Below are 18,148 nucleotides of genomic sequence, written 5' to 3' on the forward strand. Positions count from 1 at the left end.
CGAAGCCTAGCTCATATTTGTCAGGGGCGTATTTTGCGGGCTACCGGCGGTAGCCCAAGGAAATTACAAAAGAAAAAGTTTATAATATAACATAATGTAATAATTTTGTATTATTAGTTTTACCATAGTAATTGAAATGTTATGATTTATTTAACGACGCTCGCAACTGCAGAGGTTATATCAGCGTCGCCGGATGTGCCGGAATTTTGTCCCGCAGGAGTTCTTTTACATGCCAGTAAATCTACTGACATGAGCCTGTCGCACTTAAGCACACTTAAATGCCATCGACCTGGCCCGGGATCGAACCCGCAACCTTGGGCATAGGTCAGCGCTATACCAACTTGCCAACCAGGTCGACTACCATAGTAATTAAAATTAAAGTAATTGTTAGATATATTTTGTGTAATAATAGGGTCAGCGGTAGCCCAAACCCTTTAACCAGTATACGCCACTGATATTTGTAGAATATGTATCTACACGGTTTGGGATTCAGTTCCAACTCATTTTTAATAGAATATTATTTTATGTGATATTTGTTGAAAACATGAAAATACTCCTTTCACAAGTGGTAAGGACAACAATGATTAAATACCGCCAAAATCGCAGTACAAAAGTTAACAACTAAAACTTCATACCAGGAAAAAGTATTCAAGTCTTAGTTAAGATGCGAACCCACGATTGTAGTTGAAAGCGACAACGGTTGATTATTATCATCATTATAATGATTAATTTTAATATTATTCGCATATCAGGCCTTAAGTTCATACACGGACTTCTGTATTTTGCTGTAGTCATTGCCTGTTGCAGACATAAACGCTATTCATAAATAGAATGAAATATAAAAGTAACTCAGTGCTTCTATGTTAACTATCAAATTAATATTGAAAAATATTGACTTACCAAACACCAACCTCTTTGATCTCTGAAGCACAAACCTGCAATAAAAAAGTTAATTTTATATCAGTTTTCTCTCACACGTATCCAGTGAAATAGTGAAAATATCGGACACAGGACCGTCAGTAAATAACTGATGGAAGGGATACAGTGTCATAAAAAATATAATGAAACCAATGCGCCGCTGTAGACAAATCAGTTTATAGACTGATTCATGACTAACGAGTAAAATTTCAGAGTTCATACCTCGGGTCACTGTGTTGGGTTAGTTCTTTTAAACTCGGAATACGGTATGTATTTTAACGGCTGCAATGTTGTCTTTTTTATTCAAGAACAGATCTTCAGTCTTTTAAATTACAAAAATGAAAATATAACTGTACAAATTAAAAAAAAGAAAGAAAACAAGACTAACGTATCATAAAAATTATTATTCTAATTTATACGCAGAATTTCGTGGTTGTTTCAAATGTTGTAAGCAAAAATGTACATTCATTCATTCATTCATTCATTTAGTGTTCTGCCCAAGGGTAGGTCTCTTACTGCAAACCCAGCGCTCTCCAGTCTTTCCTATTCTCTGCCTTCTCTTTGTTTCCTCATATCTTAATGTCGTCTATCATCTGATATCTTCTTCTAGTCAGAATTCTTCTTCCGTTCACCATTCCTTCAAGTGCATCCTTCAGTAGGCAGTTTCTTCTCAGTCAGTGATCCAACCAATTCCTTTTCCTATTCCTGATCAGTTTCAGCATCATTCTTTCTTCACCCACTCCTTCCCACACAGCTTCATTTCTTATTCTATCTGTCCACTTCACACGCTCCATTCTTCTCCATATCCACGTTTCAAATGCTTCTAGTCGCTTCTTTTCACTTCGTCGTAATGTCCATATTTCTGCCCCAAACAAAGCACTTCACTAGTCTCTTCCTTAGTTCTTTTTTCAGAGGTGCGCAGAAGATGCCCCTTTTTCTATTAAAAGCTCCCTTGGCCATTGCTATCCTCCTTTTGACTTCATGGCAGCAGCTCATGTTACTGCTTACAATACACCCCAAGTCTTTGAAGCGTGGGTGCAATTATCTCTCATGACCGAATTGCGAGCTAGCAGCTCCGTTAAGTCCATAACTTTGAGTCATGTGAGATATTTGTTGTCGAAATATTGTCGTGTGCAGATCTCCGTTTCGGCCCTTTGGCGTCGTCGAGGTAGAGAAAGGGGAAACACATTGACGGACAAGAAAATCGAAACTTGTGTCACGTAATGCGACGATGTAGATAGAAAATACTCAGGTTAAAGAAACAGTAATTTATTGAAATTCTATATATTTTCAGTGGTTCTCAGACAGGGGAAACGGGAGTGCCGTTATGAAGAATTCGAATATTGAAATTTGTTTTCGTGGCTTCAATTTGAGCTAAGGCGAAGCTGAGTGGAAATAAGTGTATTTGGGGAGAACGACGTTTGTACTATAGGGAGAGGGTTTAGCGCAGTGATGTCAAAGCAAGCGCATTTTTCTGAACCTTGACGTCGTGCGCGGACAGCAAGCGCTAAGTATGGAAAGAGGAATGGTTGTGTATATGAATAAGCAACCTGTTGGATTAAGAAAACAGTGGTGCACAAAATTCAAATGGAACGTGAAATTTTATGTCGTTATTTTTATATGGCTTCTTTCTGTTTAATATTATCTATATTGTCTGTAAAACATAAGTACTAACACTGATTTCTTAATATTGTACGTGTGTTTTAAATCTTAATAACATAATAGAGAGTTAAGAAGGAATATTCACTTAAATTCCATAGTAGTATAATATTAACCTGTATTAAGTGGATGAAACACATCATTCATAAAGAAAGTGATATTCCAAAGAAAGAGAAGGAGTATGACATGATAAGTTGGAATTTATATTGATGGTATCTTTAGCCTTACAAAAGTAATCAGTAAACTAATCAAAACAATATTACAGTACAAAGCAAAGTTACCTAGATACTCTATATGTTTTAAGTGTAACTAATAGTACATAACAAAACTCTTATCGCATTATGCTTTTAAGGTGATATTTGTGAGCAACTTCCTATCATCAGAATATTAAATTATTTTCTCCAAATCTGCTGAAGCTATAGAGCTGACATTTTTACAAGACATGGGCACTTATCTTTTGCTTATGATGTAACAGTAGTTGCTTTGTTAATGCATTTCCTTACAAACAATTTCCATGCGAATATTTTCAAAATTTTCAATACACTATCTTCAGTAATACGTATATATGATATATTAGATTTACGAAAACATTCTGTAAAGCTACTAAATAAATAGGCCTATACCTGAAAATTTCACTTTTCTATACGAAAAGTTGAGAAGATATTTCTTTTGAATAAAAAAATCAAACTTTTGAAAAATGAACATTAAAATTAAAATGAATTTAAATACCATTATAGTCACAATCATGCCATGGTCGACTGCAGGTTCGATTCCCGCTCGAGATTGTGAAATTTTTCTTTCATACCATGGCATGATTGTGACTATAATAGTATTTAAATTCATTAATATGTCACATCAACGGACGTGTATACGTCACCAAACATCGTAAGATGAAGATTACATTAAAATTAAAACTTACATTCTTATAATGAACTTCTACTTCTGAGGCAAATCTAAAAATTAACATGGATACAGTTTTAATAAGTTCTCTTCCCTTTATCTATTGAATCAGTGCTGGCCATCCCTGAATATAGCTCGACTAAGCGCCATATACCACCTCTTTCGTCTGTCTCTTTCCTTTCCGCTCTAAAGCGCTCAGGCTCTCCTGGGCTCTAAAGCGCGCGCTTGCTCCTGTGGGCATCAATTAACATGCCTGGTTTAGCGGATAGAAAGATGAGAGACAAGAATCGAGTTCTGGGGTGTTATCCGTTGTCGAAGCTCGGCAAACAATGACCCACGATTGAACGACCAATGAAGAAGATTTCGATTACAATCTGCTAACGAGGTTCACCAAACAATAGGCAGTGACAGGCATTCACAGACAGGGACATTCATGGAAACTGATGACCAAGGCAAGCCGGAATGAACGGGAGGTAATCGAAGGCGGGAACGTTATGGGAGTGAATAGTGGAGAGTTAAGTGTAGCATGGTAAGACAAGAAGTGACTCCACTCAGAGTCAAGATCTGACTACTTGCCTGTCGGTCTTGAGCCGTGGTTTTGTACATGCTAGGGCAGTCATGTCAACTGATGCCCATAGGAGCAAGCGCGCGCTTTAGAGCTCAGGAGAGCCTGAGCGCTTTACAGCGGAAAGGAAAAGAAACACACGAAAAGGTAGTAGCCTATATGCCGCTTGGTCGAGCTACATTCAGGAATGGCCAGCATTGAGTCAATATATAAAAGGAAGAGAACTTACTAAAACTGTATCCATGTTAGTTTTTAGATTTGTCTGAGAACTATAAGTGCACTAAAAGAATGCAAGTTGTAATTTTAATGCTCATTTTTCACAAGTTTGCTTTTTTTATTCAAAAGGAATATTTTCTCAACTTCTTTTACAGAAAAGTGAAATTTTTATGTATGTTTATTTAGTAGCTTTACAGGTACTGAAACAGTTTTCGTAAATGTAATATATCGTAAATACGTAGTATTTTGAAAATTTAGAAAATATTCGCATAGAAAATGTTTGTAGGCCTAAGGAAATGAATTAACAAAGCAACTACTGTTAAATTATAAACAAAATATATGTGCTCATGTGTTGTAAAAACGTCAGCTCTAAAGCTTCAGTAGATTTCAAGACAATAATTTATTATTCTGATGTTAGGAAATTGTGCATCAATATCATCTTAAAAGCATAATGCTATAAGAGTTTAGTTATGTAATATTAGTTACGGTTAAAACATATACCTAGGTAACTTCCCTTTGTACTATAGGCTAGTATTGTTTTTATTAGTTTATTGATTACTTTTATAAGGATGAAGATACCATTAATATCAATATCAATTCCAACTTATCAATCTCTTTCCTTGGATATCACTTTCTATATGAATGATGTGTTTCATTCACTTAGTATAATATAGTTGTACTACTATGGAATTTATGTGAATATTCCTTCTTAACTCTTTATTATGTTATTAACGTTTAAAACACAACCACAATATTAAGAAATTAGTGTTAGTACTTTTGTTTTACAAACAATATAGATAATATCAAACAGAAAGGAGCCATATAAAAATAATGATATATAATTTCACTTTCCGTTTGTAGTTTGTGCACCACCGTTTTCTTAAACCAACAGGATGCTTATTCATATGCATAATCCTTCCTCCTTCCATACCTAGCGCTTGATGCCCGTGCACGACGTCAAGGTCAGAAAAATGCGCTTCCTTTGACATCACTGTGCTAGGGGAAGGTGCCGAGTGACGTACCAAGCCAGAGATTTTCTCTCTCCCGTCTGTAAGATTGCATGGAAACTCTAGATTTGAGGTTTGCCCTTACGTGTGCTGCCCCTTGGGCATGGCAGTAACATGTGATGACGAAAGCTTAAAATTTATTAAGTGTTCTGTGTGCGTAAGTTCTTTTAATAATTGATGTAATCCAATTTCTGTCACGAACTGGTCTGGTTCAGTAAAATGCTTATTCAATTACGTGGGTCATTTATTAAATGAAAGGGATAAAAGTATTTTGTACACATATGTATTGCATTAATTCTCTAGTTTTTGTTACCCTTTTATTTCATAATTGCTGTTATTTCAAATTCATCTTGAAAATAAACATATGAAAAAAATTAAACATACATTGCTATAAACTTAGATTATGTCTCTTTAAGAATATAACCATTAATATTTCTTACATTGAGCAATAACAATGTATATTCAAGAAAAGAACTTCCCTCCACAACTTTTACTTTCCTCCAAAACGCAATAATGATAAACGTTTCAACATTCGGCTTCTAACTGCGAACTAACAAATTCTCGCTAAAGAGAATATCAGTGCGTAGTAATTTGGAAGGCTTCCGCAAGAATTCAACGTTTTTCATGTCGTATATCACACTAATTCATATTTGTAACACTTGCTCTATTATTATTATTATTATTATTATTATTATTATTATTATTATTATTATTAGACAGTGGATGCGGGATGACGTAAGGAAAAGTGAAGTTGTTTCGTATCGGAGTATATGGCACGTGCCGCGTCGTTCGTCTCTTGTGTACCTGGCAAGTACAGCAGCGTACATAACGAAGGAACCCCGGTCCACATTGGAACGCAATGTGTGCAGTTGTGTTATCCTGCTCAAGTATTTAGTACGAGTTGAATAGTGTAGTGCTGATCCATTCATAATGTCGAAGTCAAAATGATAAATTCGCTTAGAGATACGAAATGCAATTAAGAAGTATAAGAGTGACATTTTATGTATTAACGAAGACAATACCGTGTGTAATGTATGTAAAATTGAAATAAAAACCAGAATAACTCAGGCTATAGAGAAACACTGCAACAGTACATCGCACAGGAAATGCGTTAAAATGAAATCTGAGGAATCATCATCATCATCATCATCATCATCTTCATCATCTAGTTATGCGGGTCTAACGACACGTGCAACATGATGCTCAGTACAAATATTCCTTTAAAGAAATTGAGTGATCCCCATTTTAGAGGTTTTCTTCAGAAATTCTCTCGATACAAAAACTGTTTAAGCGATAGGCGAAGACCATTCAGCTTCGATAAGTTACGAGAATATATCGTCGTTTACTGCAACGCTGGTAATTGCATTAATGATGACGAGGACTGTACCTTTCAAGGTATGCACTACAGTACGTTATTTTTCTTTTCCTTCTGACTGTACGGAGATACAATAGCATGTTGACGTCGTGTGTTTACGTTTAAAACCTGTTGAACCAATGGTCTGAATGAAAAAAAAATGTAACATATAGTAAATGTGCACCTACATTCAACGATAAGTCATCCCGCATCCACTGTCTAATTATTATTATTATTATTATTATTATTATTATTATTATTATTATTATTATTATTATTACAGTGTTCGCTGATTGGCCTACTCATCAACAAATACCTTAAAATTTACATAACAGAATTTATACACGAACTTGAAATATGATATTGTAATATAACATTTTTTAGTCTAAAATATCTGAAATCTCTGGGGAGAATATTCTGGAATCCGGGGGAGCTTCCCCACGAATTCATCTCCTGAATTCATTACTATAAGCACTGGATATTTTATTGGAAGTTTCAAATGTGATTGAGGGCAACGGATTTTAAAAGCTTACGTATTTCTTAGTACGGCTTCATCAGGGAGGGTAGTAGCACTGTGGTTCTTATGTCATGGATTAATGGAACGTAAAACAACCCTGTCCCTGACAAAGGATTTGGTATAGTTACTCGTCTGTCATTTTATAGTCCAAGCTGAAATTCGAAGCTGACTTTTCTCTACAGATTAAGGCGTCGTGAAATAAAATTATACTGTTATAACTAGGGATGAACAAGATCGAGAAAGCAAGACTAATAGTGCCAGGAAAGCCGAAAACCAGCGCGACAATGTTGTACAGGGACATCACTTTATTTTTACTTTAATTTTTATTGTACCTGAGTTTTTGAATGTACTTCACTCTCACCCCTTCTACTAATGAAGTACAACCGTCCTCCACACAGATCCGAGGCCGCATATACAGTCAAAGTAGGCTTACGGTCATAGTAAATAGTACGTTCCAAAAATATGTTCGCGTTTTCCAGTGACGAAAGAGCTTTCAATATTGAATCATTTTCGCACAGGTGCTGTCGTCCATTTGCCTACGTCGTATCCCGGTTTCCCCCACAAACTTTTATTCGCCAGCTAGTGGCTGGGCTGTCTTAGCTCTTTTCTGAGAACATTAATTTCTGTTAGGAATTGGACGTCTACGTAATATTATACAACTGTTTAAAATAACTTAAATAAAAGGGCCTCGTTAAGTTAATTAACTGTCACGTCATTTCCTCCCTTTCTACGATCCTACGACGTAACCACTTGGACGGACAGTAGATAGTATGTCTGAGTAATTTTATCTTTTCGGATCGGGCAGAAGTGAAGATTGAATTTACAGTACGTAAAGTACTCTTTTATAGAGTAGGTACAGAATTATTTCAACATAAGTTACTAGTACGAAGGACGAAACTGGTAATTGGAATTAGGTACAATAGTTTATAGTGCGATAATATGCACATTAGAACTGAAGCCACCATTTTAAAAAAGTGTTTAAATATTCATATTATGATTATTTTTCAATTTAGCTTCATTCTCTATATTGTGCGCTAATGTGCTGTAGACAGTATAATATACACTGCATAATGAATACGTCCACATGGACAGCTCAGTTCATGAGTAAAAACACTCATTGTTAATAATGTACTGTATTTTGATTAAACAAAAACCTAATGAAAATTATCAAACTCAGAATTGCGATATTTCCTAGTTTACGTAAGTGGATGAACTATTTTTCTTCCCTCCTATACCTAGTAAAGTGATTTGTTTGTATATTACGCCAGTATCATCGAACTCCAGTCGTAGATGGGGGTAGGAAACGGCGTTGATCCAGAGGTATAGGCAAGTTAATATTAAAAATGTTAGTAAAAATAAACTGATGTCCCTGTATTACGTAGCGTCGTTTACGTAAAGACTGGTTGGGTGTGTTTCGAGACGTCGAGATTGATCACTCCCGAAGTCAAGTAGCCTTGAATCGCCACAGTTGTTTATACCTGACTGAACTTTTATCTACTTTGGCAACTATTTATATAAACAATCAAGTAGCTTATTTGAAAAATCAGCTGTATCTGTCAGTGTATAATAATCCGTTCCCCAGTCTTTAATTACTAGGCCCTTATTAAAAGGTTAGGAATTTTCTTTTTATATGTTTGAGATCAAGTGCGCAATCTCAAGTAAAAAGATGTTAACGTTATGTTTTATGTTTCTTAGAAATGCAAATTTATTTGAGAATTGTTTTTTTTTTATTTATATAACAATAGCTGATATCTCTCATATAATAGAACCAGAACATTTTGATAACTAAGATACTGTTCTGTTTTGTCTTTTTGTCTCATTTAAACATTTATAATGTTATTTATTTCAATGATGTATGTTATTCAAAGTTACGAAATCTTTCCACGCCGACCAAATGCTATTTCGAGAATGACGTTACGAGACGAGACTCGAAAGACAAATGCAACGAGCACAGCGAGCGAGGGGGGCAGTTAGTTTTGTTCATCTCTAATTACAACTAAGAAACTTGTTACAAAGACTTCCTGCTTAACAGAATTCATGTCGGTTTTGGCTGGATTTGAACCTGGGTCTTAAGTCCCCCCCCCCAAAAAAACCGATGCATCTCTATTTTTTTTAGTTATCGGAATCATGATATTGGGTAACACTTTGGCGTACATAACAATCATAAATTGTCAATACAGTATGTTCGGAGAACTACTATAAACGAATTTCATTACACGAATCATTCTGCCTTAACATACACGTGGTCTGTTTCAAAAGAGAACTGGTCGAAGTGTGGGAATACGAAATTAAAAAAGTGAAAGCAGCAATATGTCACAACATAAGCAGCATGTATATTTACATTGTCAACGCTACTTTCATTAATATTCCGATAGCTGTAATCGAGCAATTCCCAATCCAATGTAACCAGTTAGATGGGGGAGATGAATTTGATATTCTGTCAGTTAACAGTCAACTTTGCGTTGTTGAATTCTCTGTTTTTGTTTGGGAAAACTGAATCTCTTCATCTCATTGATAAGGCGGAGTGAAAATTGAATTAAATCACTTACGATTGTTAACTTGTGATCAGATTATAACTAATGGTGGGAAAATGAATTAGTAGTAGCAGTAGTAGCATAGACAAATAAATAGAAAGACCCCCAACTCAATGCATTACCTTCGACACGCTATTGACGCGACGTCGAGACACTTGGCGGCAAAACATCGGAACTACATCTCGTTACACATAGCGGCAGAATGCGGAACTACATCCCTTGTTACACGGCCCGATCGGTATTACAGGAATCCGTTATGCCAACATTAGAGCACGATCGGTACTGCAGATACCTATTATACCAACACATACTGGTATTTTTCATATCGCCAAAGGAGTGTGTAATGGTTTATCAGTTTAAATAACATGTTTAACCACAATATTTATATCACATTTTTGTTTTAACATGTGAATATAAATATAATGGTTGAACATGAAACTGAAAACCATTAACACACTCCCTCTTTTAACACCGTCATTTAACCCTTTTATTAAATTAATTTATCAAATTTGACTAATAAAAGTTTTTGCATCTTCTAGATCAAATATGTAATTGAGATACAGGATGCGAATAGGATAGGATACTTCTCTCCAAAACACCTTAAGCACTATTTTTAAATAATGTTATGTATCATGTATTGGAAGATAAAAACAAAGATTGACTTTGGAATATTGACTTCGAAGTTATTATTGGTCAGTTATATAATTATAATTCGCTCTTAATTTTTTATGTCGAACATTAGCTTGAAAATAGTCATAAGATGTTTTGCTGTGATATAGTACAACGCACGTTCATAAACATTTATAAAACACCACTTTATTTGTTTTACACCGTCAGAGCTGAACATCTATTTTTAAAAGTAACTGCCATTAGTTTAATATATGGATATTAAAAATCTAAGTAATCAATAATCACCAATGATAAAGAATATAAAGAAAACTATTTGTCTACAACAGACATAAAATTAACTTAGACTTTTAATAAAAACACCATTAGGAAATACAAGTAAAAAAATTATTTTTAATTCTCTGATGTACAGTTGATTCAAAACACTGAACATATTAGAAAAAGTGCAATACAATTTATTAGAGATAAGTCTATACTTCGCAACATTTCCTAATTTTGAGCTTTGATACTGAGTGTTTGATTTGGTTGTGGCCCCATTGCTCAAAATATGTTGTTGTTGTATTCTAATGCCAGGGGTTTGACAAAGTCATTTGACCTCTTGCACTCCAATATTTTTCGAAGATATCATGACCAGCCACTGAAGCACAGATTTTGAGGTGTTCCGAATCCATTTCTTGGTTTGAGTTGCACAATGGGCAGTTAGGGGACTGATATATTCCAATTCTATGCAGGTGTTTGGCCAAACAATCATGGCCTGTTGCCAATCTAAATGCAGCTACAGACGATTTTCGTGGTAAATCGGGAATTAACTGTGGATTTTGATACAGGGAGTTCCATTTTTTCCCTTAGGATTGAGTTATCAAATTTTGTTTGTTGAAGTCTAAGTATGTAGATTTAATAAATCTCTTCACAGAGTAATACGTAGATTTAGTAACAGGTCTGTAAGTAGCAATGCTGCCCTTCTTTGCTAAAGCATCCGCATTCTCGTTTCCCAGGATTCCAGAATGGGATGGTATCCATTGGAATACAATTCTTTTATTGAGTGATATTAATTGAGAGAGCATTTTAGTTATTTCTGCTGTTTGAGATGAAAGTATGTATTTAGAGACTATTGATAGAATAGCTGCTTTGGAGTCTGACAATATAACTGCATTCTTAAATTTATTGATGTGGCATAGAAGATTCCTGAGACTTTCACTTATTACAATGATTTCTCCGTCAAAACTTGTTGTTCCATATCCAAGAGCTCTATAAAGTGTGAAGAGACAAAATATTGTACCATACTTACTCTCTTCTTAGCTGATGTTATACAAGCATTCTATTATAAAAAATTTAGTTGCTTCTGTACCATTAAAGTAGTCCCGCCCAGAAATCCGATTGGGGGACTATTTTGCTGCATAGAATTGGAACATATCAGTCTCCTAACTGTCCATTGTGCTACTCAAACCAAGAAATGGATTCGGAACACCTCAAAATCTGTGCTTCAGTGGCTGACCATGACAATAATTTTGAAAAATACTGGAGTGCAAGAGGTCAAATGACTTTATTGTCAAATGCCTGGCATTAGAAAACATCAACATATTTACTCTGGTCATGACAATATCTTTGAAAAATATTGGAGTGCAAGAGGTCAAATGACTTTATTGTCAAACGCCTGACATTAGAAAACAACAACATATTTACTCTCTACAAATTCTAAATAATGCACCCAAATCTCACCAGTTGCAGAAGCTGCAGATTCGTATCGCTGCCACTGGACTCCCTCCTATGCCCTATAGATGACACAACTGAAATGCTCATTGTACTAGTAATTATTATTTGTATTTATATTACTATGTAATGTTAACTTAGGGTCTTAAAGATCGTTAGATTTATCAGTGCCCTATATATTACAAAAATTATATTGCTCATAATGTAGAAGTCAAGTACTCTACTTTTTTTTTCAGATGAATGAATGAATTCCCCTTATTTTCCTTCAATTAACTGAAGAAATCAACACATTAAACGAAATGAGATAACAAAGATAATAATAATAATAATAATAATAATAATAATAATAATAATAATAATAATAATAATAATTCATTCTAGTACCGAGGTCATGGAAATCATGGGGCTCTACCTCCATGCCCCCAAATGCCTTCTTGGCATGTTACGGGGATACCTTTACCTTTTACCTTTAATAATAATAATAATAATAATAATAATAATAATAATAATAATAATAATAATAATAATAATAATAATAATAATGAAGTCCATTACCATACACTTGTCAACAAAATTAAACACAATTTTGTTAAAAGATAAAGACAATGAATGAATCACTCAATGAAAGAGAATACAGGTTCAAATTGATGCCACAGTGAAGTGCAATGAATGAAGCAATTATGTTAGGTGGTGAAAAAGGTTAATGTAAGTAGGCTGGTGATGAAGTGGGTCGTAGTTCTTGAGTGGGATACCAAGCATCCCTTGATGGAATGGCCCCTCTTAGTAAGTTATATCTGAAGTCACTGTTATACTGATTACTGCGAAAATGGCTTGCACATATATAGGCCCTTCTGTAAGGATGAGGATTTTCTGCCACAGCTGCCCACATGTGGTACCTGTTACAATCAAAATTCTATTATTATCTTAAAAAAAAATACACAAACCAGGGTTGGTATTAATTTAAATTAATGATTTAATCATGATGTAAATAAAATAATTTTCATTTTATTTACATCAAATAATTGTTACTACTTAAATCACAGATTAAAATTATATGCACCTAACATGATTAACATGAGAAATTAACTTCCTGAAAAAAAATAAAATAAACGTTTTTACATATGACTGTTCTGCTGCTTTTTAAAACTATTAGCAATATATATGAGTAGCAAACTTGCATCTCTGCAATGAACAAAATATTTTCTATGGTGAAATATATTTTTCTTCCTATGTATTCATATAAAATTTCACCACAGAAAAATCTTTGTTTATTACAGACATATAATTCTAGCATTTTCTGAAGAAATGGACAGGTTTTGAAAGTTTGCTTCTCATATGTCTTTTCCCAACTCCTAATTAAGGAGCAACAGAACACATGGTACAGGTAGTCAAGTAGAGCCTACTTTCGGAATCACCACCTAATTAAAGCACAGTATGATGCTGAGGATTGAAATGAATAGTTGTAGCTCATAACAATATTCAAAGTAAAAGTTGCACAATGCCAAATGGACTACGTATTTATTCTGAAAACACACAATGCTAAGCTCTTCTGATAAATTTATTTGTAAATATTAATCTCCCTAAATAGTTGAATTCTTTTCTAATGAATAACAAACTGAGCATAATATCTTGCCTAAGTCTAAGCTAATTATTATTATCATTAAGTGCAGGTTATTAGTGCTGTAACTCTTCATGTATTAACAATGAGGCCTATGTGTAAACATAGTAAATTATTTTTGAAGCGATATTGTTAATTACTTAAAATAACACATTAAAAAATACACAATTATGTAGGAACGAATGCACAAATTAAGTTTAAATGAATTACAAAAGAAGGCAAAAACTCATTTTAATAAACAAATATGAATTTGACAAATAATTCTCACTTAAATTTAAAAATCACTACAGTTTACCAACCCTGACTATTTACTGATATATAAGGATATCTTTGCAATGAGCTTATGCCAATGCCATATTTACCTTTTAAGCTGTGCTGCATTACTTGGCGCAGGAAACAGGAATAACCAGGTCTTCTCATTACTATCCGATTTCTGACAGTACACTGCAGCACATTCACAGTGTAAAACTCCGCTATTTGTCTTTCTATTAACTGAAACAAACCAGCAGTAGCCTAGTATCATATAATGCATTAATAACACTACATTTCATAGAACAATTGAAGGATTGCAGTATAATCAATAATCAACGTTTGTGAAATATTCCTGGAAGAATTCTATCACGAGTCTATAAAAATAATAAATATCTCCGGCAATTTAACTCTTTTTATTTTATCAAAATTATTTCAGTAAAGGTACTACTGTTAACTGTAAAGTCAAATTTCTAAAATATCTTTTTTCGGGAACAACACTTCTTTACTATTGCGTTAACAAGCCAAGGTACCCCGCCATCCTTTGGTAACGCAACTGTAAAGAATTACACCGGGAACAACATATTTAGTCATATCAGATTCTGTCCCAAGAATTTTAAGATGTCTGACCAACTTAACTTAGCTATATACAAAAATAAGATGTTCGTTCATACCCAAAGTGTATATTAACTCTGTTAGCTTACCTTTAAAGCTCTTGGCGTAATTGCAGTTAGGCCTAATACACTGTTGTAATTCAACACAGAAGTCAGTTCATCATGTGATAGTGGTAGAAAGAAGGTAATCGCGTTCTGAAGTTTATCCCTGAAAACAATTACAGATCTCAGTTTAATAAACGTTTAAGATATGATGGAAGAATTCAGTTTAAATTAGAAAACATGACGGTGCAGTTAAGCTGCATCTACACGGTTCAGTTTTTCATGCTCGTACGCACGCAGTCTGGGAAGAATATTGAAAGAATCAAGTTTAAAGCGCATGTTGAATTAAGATACATTAAGATTTTCTATCTACAAGGTACGCCATATTAATATTAAAATACAAAAATACCATGTGATGGAGTGTAAAAACCGATTATAGTTTCACTGACCAAGTTCTGCAGCAGCGAAAGCTGAAATAATATATTATCCTGCACATTGTGTGCACTTCCGTTATTATTAAATACCAATCTTGCAGGCATTGCTTGAATGTGTGAAGTTGAAAGAAAAGTTTAACCGTGTAGATGTAATCTCAAACATATTTCTTTCTTACCTTTAACGTAGCGAATTATTTCTTGTTGCAGGAAAGCACCAGTAACTTCTCAATTAACTCGATCTGTTCAAATTTCTTCCTTAAGCGGCCATGTTCGTCCATTCCATAATTTATACAAGATTTAAACAGAATAGGAATGCCAACATCCAACAATTGATCAACTGAACAAATGAGGTTAATAGGTCATACACAGTACACTAATATGGCTACTTTGACCTCGAATGAAAATGCAAATTAGCTATATATTATTAGTAATAATAATCCGAATATTATAAAACTGACACATTCTGTAAATAATGGATATTAATAATATCTGTTTAAAACTGTCATATTGGCAAAACTTATAACCAAAGAACTTTCGAAACCAAAGAGTTTTGCACTGCTAATTTTACAAACTCTGTGATCGATATACAGCCAGCGCTGTCCTGACCACATGCGGCAAACTATGGAACATCTATGAGCATCCAATTTCTATCATTTGAGTTAAACCCCCCTGGTAGTAGTAGCAGTAGTAGTAGTAGTAGTAGTAGCAGTCGTAGTAGTAGCAGTAGTAATAATAATAGTAGTAGTAGTAGTAATAGTAGTATTAATAATAGTAGTAGTAGTAATAATAATAATAATATTAGTAGTAGTAGTAGTAGTAGTAGTAGTAGTAGTATTAATAATAGTAGTAGTAGTAATAGTAATAATAATAATAGTAGTAGAAGTAGTAATAGTAGTATTATTAGTAGTAATAGTAATAGTAGTAGTAGTAGTAGTAGTAGTAGTAATAATAATAGTTATAATAATAGTAGTAATAGTAGTAGTAGTAATAGTAGTATTAATAATAGTAGTAGTAGTAATAATAATAATAATAATATTAGTAGTAGTAGTAGTAGTAGTAGTATTAATAATAGTAGTAGTAGTAATAGTAATAATAATAATAGTAGTAGAAGTAGTAATAGTAGTATTATTAGTAGTAATAGTAATAGTAGTAGTAGTAGTAGTAATAATAATAATAATAGTTATAATAATAGTAGTAATAGCAGTAGTAGTAATAGCAGTATTAATAATAGTAGTAGTAATAATAGTAATAATAATAATAATAGTAGTAATAGTAGTAGTAATAACAGTAGTAGTAGTAATAATAGTAGTATTAATAATAGTAGTAGTAGTAATAGTAGTAATAATAATACTTACTTACAAATGGCTTTTAAGGAACCCGAAGGTTCATTGCCGCCCTCACATAAGCCCGCCATCGGTCCCTATCCTGTGCAAGATTAAGCCAGTCTCTATCATCATACCCCACCTCCCTCAAATCCATTTTAATATTATCCTCCCATCTACGTCTCGGCCTCCCTAAAGGTCTTTTTCCCTCCGGTCTCCCAACTAACACTCTATATGCATTTCTGGATTCGCCCATATGTGCTACATGCCCTGCCCATCTCAAACGTCTGGATTTCAAGTTCCTAATTATGTCAGGTGAAGAATACAATGCGTGCAGTTCTGTGTTGTGTAACTTTCTCCATTCTCCTGTAACTTCATCCCGCTTAGCCCCAAATATTTTCCTAAGCACCTTATTCTCAAACACCCTTAACCTATGTTCCTCTCTCAGAGTGAGAGTCCAAGTTTCACAACCATATAGAAGAACCGGTAATATAACTGTTTTATAAATTCTAACTTTCAGATTTTTGGACAGCAGACTGGATGATAAGAGCTTCTCAACCGAATAATAACACGCATTTCCCATATTTATTCTGCGTTTAATTTCCTCCAGAGTGTCATTTATATTTGTTACTGTTGCTCCAAGATATTTGAATTTTTCCACCCCTTCGAAGGATAAATCTCCAATGTTTATATAGGCCTAGGCCTAAATATTTCTATTAAATTGCAGGTTTGTGAATTGCACTTTCACGATAAACACATCAGGAATAGTACAATATTTAACTGTGCAAATGGCCAAGAAATAACTGTACCACTGAAAACACCAAGATTAGTACCAGGAAGTGTGCCATCAATTCTGCCAATTGTCCTACATAGGCCTATATAAGTTAAGTTCTACAAGTTCACAGAGAGAAGGCCTGGATGTAAAGCGGTTGAGGTTAGACAATGCAAATCTTCTGACAGCAATTGGAACTTCTACAGCAGAATTTATATCCCATCAGGAACAAGTATCATTTGTAGATTTCACTATACTAAAAACTAAAATAGAATTGTTGAATATTCCAGAGTTCTGGACTGTATAACAGTATCATATTTGCAAATACTGAATTCTCTCCGGCACCTGTTATAACATAGTAGTAATTAATGAAAATTTAGAAGTTGTACAGTTACGATGTAGAAGTAGAGAGTGATGCAGATAATAATATTCCTAAAACAGCAATTTGGATGAAATTAGCAATGCTCTTGAGTATGTTAAAAGAGTTATTTAATACCCAAGATACCCTTCGGGTTCCTTAAAAGCCATTTGTAAGTATGTAAGTAAGGCCTATATTAATTTTCTGATTATATTTCATAAGCCTGTACTTCTAAGAAACTTCACTGGTTATTTCGATGAAACAACAGGTTATTATAAAACATTTATTGTATTTTTCCTATTCAACAGTAATTCTCTACAAAAGCTACACCGAAGGTGGCACAATTTATTTTTGTTTCATTGCCTTCTATAAGATATAGTACATAATGAAAAACCCATGGTTTTAGTTTGCAGCCACAAATACTTTCAGCATAAAAATAGTCTGATACTTACTGGTATCGATAATGTACTATATTCTAACATAGGCCATCAATGTTGTAAGCCATCACCGCTTGTTACAGATTTGAAATTACCAACATACTAAGTATGGAAGAGGTCCAGGGCGAATTATTAGGGGAATGGTTAGTTTCCCTAATATTGCATCCTGGACCTCTGGAGTGTTGTATATGTTACAAGTAGGGGGGGGGGGTCAAAAACAATGCATTACAATATACAAGTAAGTAGGCCTACCTAACGATCTCTATGTTGAAAGTAATTGTGGTTGCAAACTAAA

At 34.0% G+C, this 18,148-nt stretch overlaps 1 protein-coding gene and 1 long non-coding RNA gene across 4 annotated transcripts in view; both read right to left on the reverse strand.

Annotated features, from left to right (window-relative positions):
- Nucleotides 1–18,148, reverse strand: part of LOC138691545 (uncharacterized) — a 126,699-nt gene that overhangs the window by 87,166 nt on the left and 21,385 nt on the right. For all 3 annotated transcript variants that reach the window (XM_069813597.1, XM_069813598.1, XM_069813596.1), the window contains exon 2: nt 901–935. In XM_069813597.1, coding sequence (XP_069669698.1) covers nt 901–935 — 35 coding nt within the window. The remainder of the gene's footprint in view (nt 1–900; nt 936–18,148) is intronic.
- LOC138691543 (uncharacterized) lies at nt 10,467–14,120 on the reverse strand. Its single transcript, XR_011329904.1, has 2 exons — nt 13,988–14,120; nt 10,467–12,903 (listed from the first exon to the last, which is right to left on the reverse strand). It is a non-coding gene; the product is annotated as an uncharacterized lncRNA (long non-coding RNA).

This window comes from Periplaneta americana, chromosome 16, assembly GCF_040183065.1.
Source record: "Periplaneta americana isolate PAMFEO1 chromosome 16, P.americana_PAMFEO1_priV1, whole genome shotgun sequence".
Taxonomy (NCBI): Eukaryota; Metazoa; Arthropoda; class Insecta; order Blattodea; family Blattidae; genus Periplaneta; species Periplaneta americana.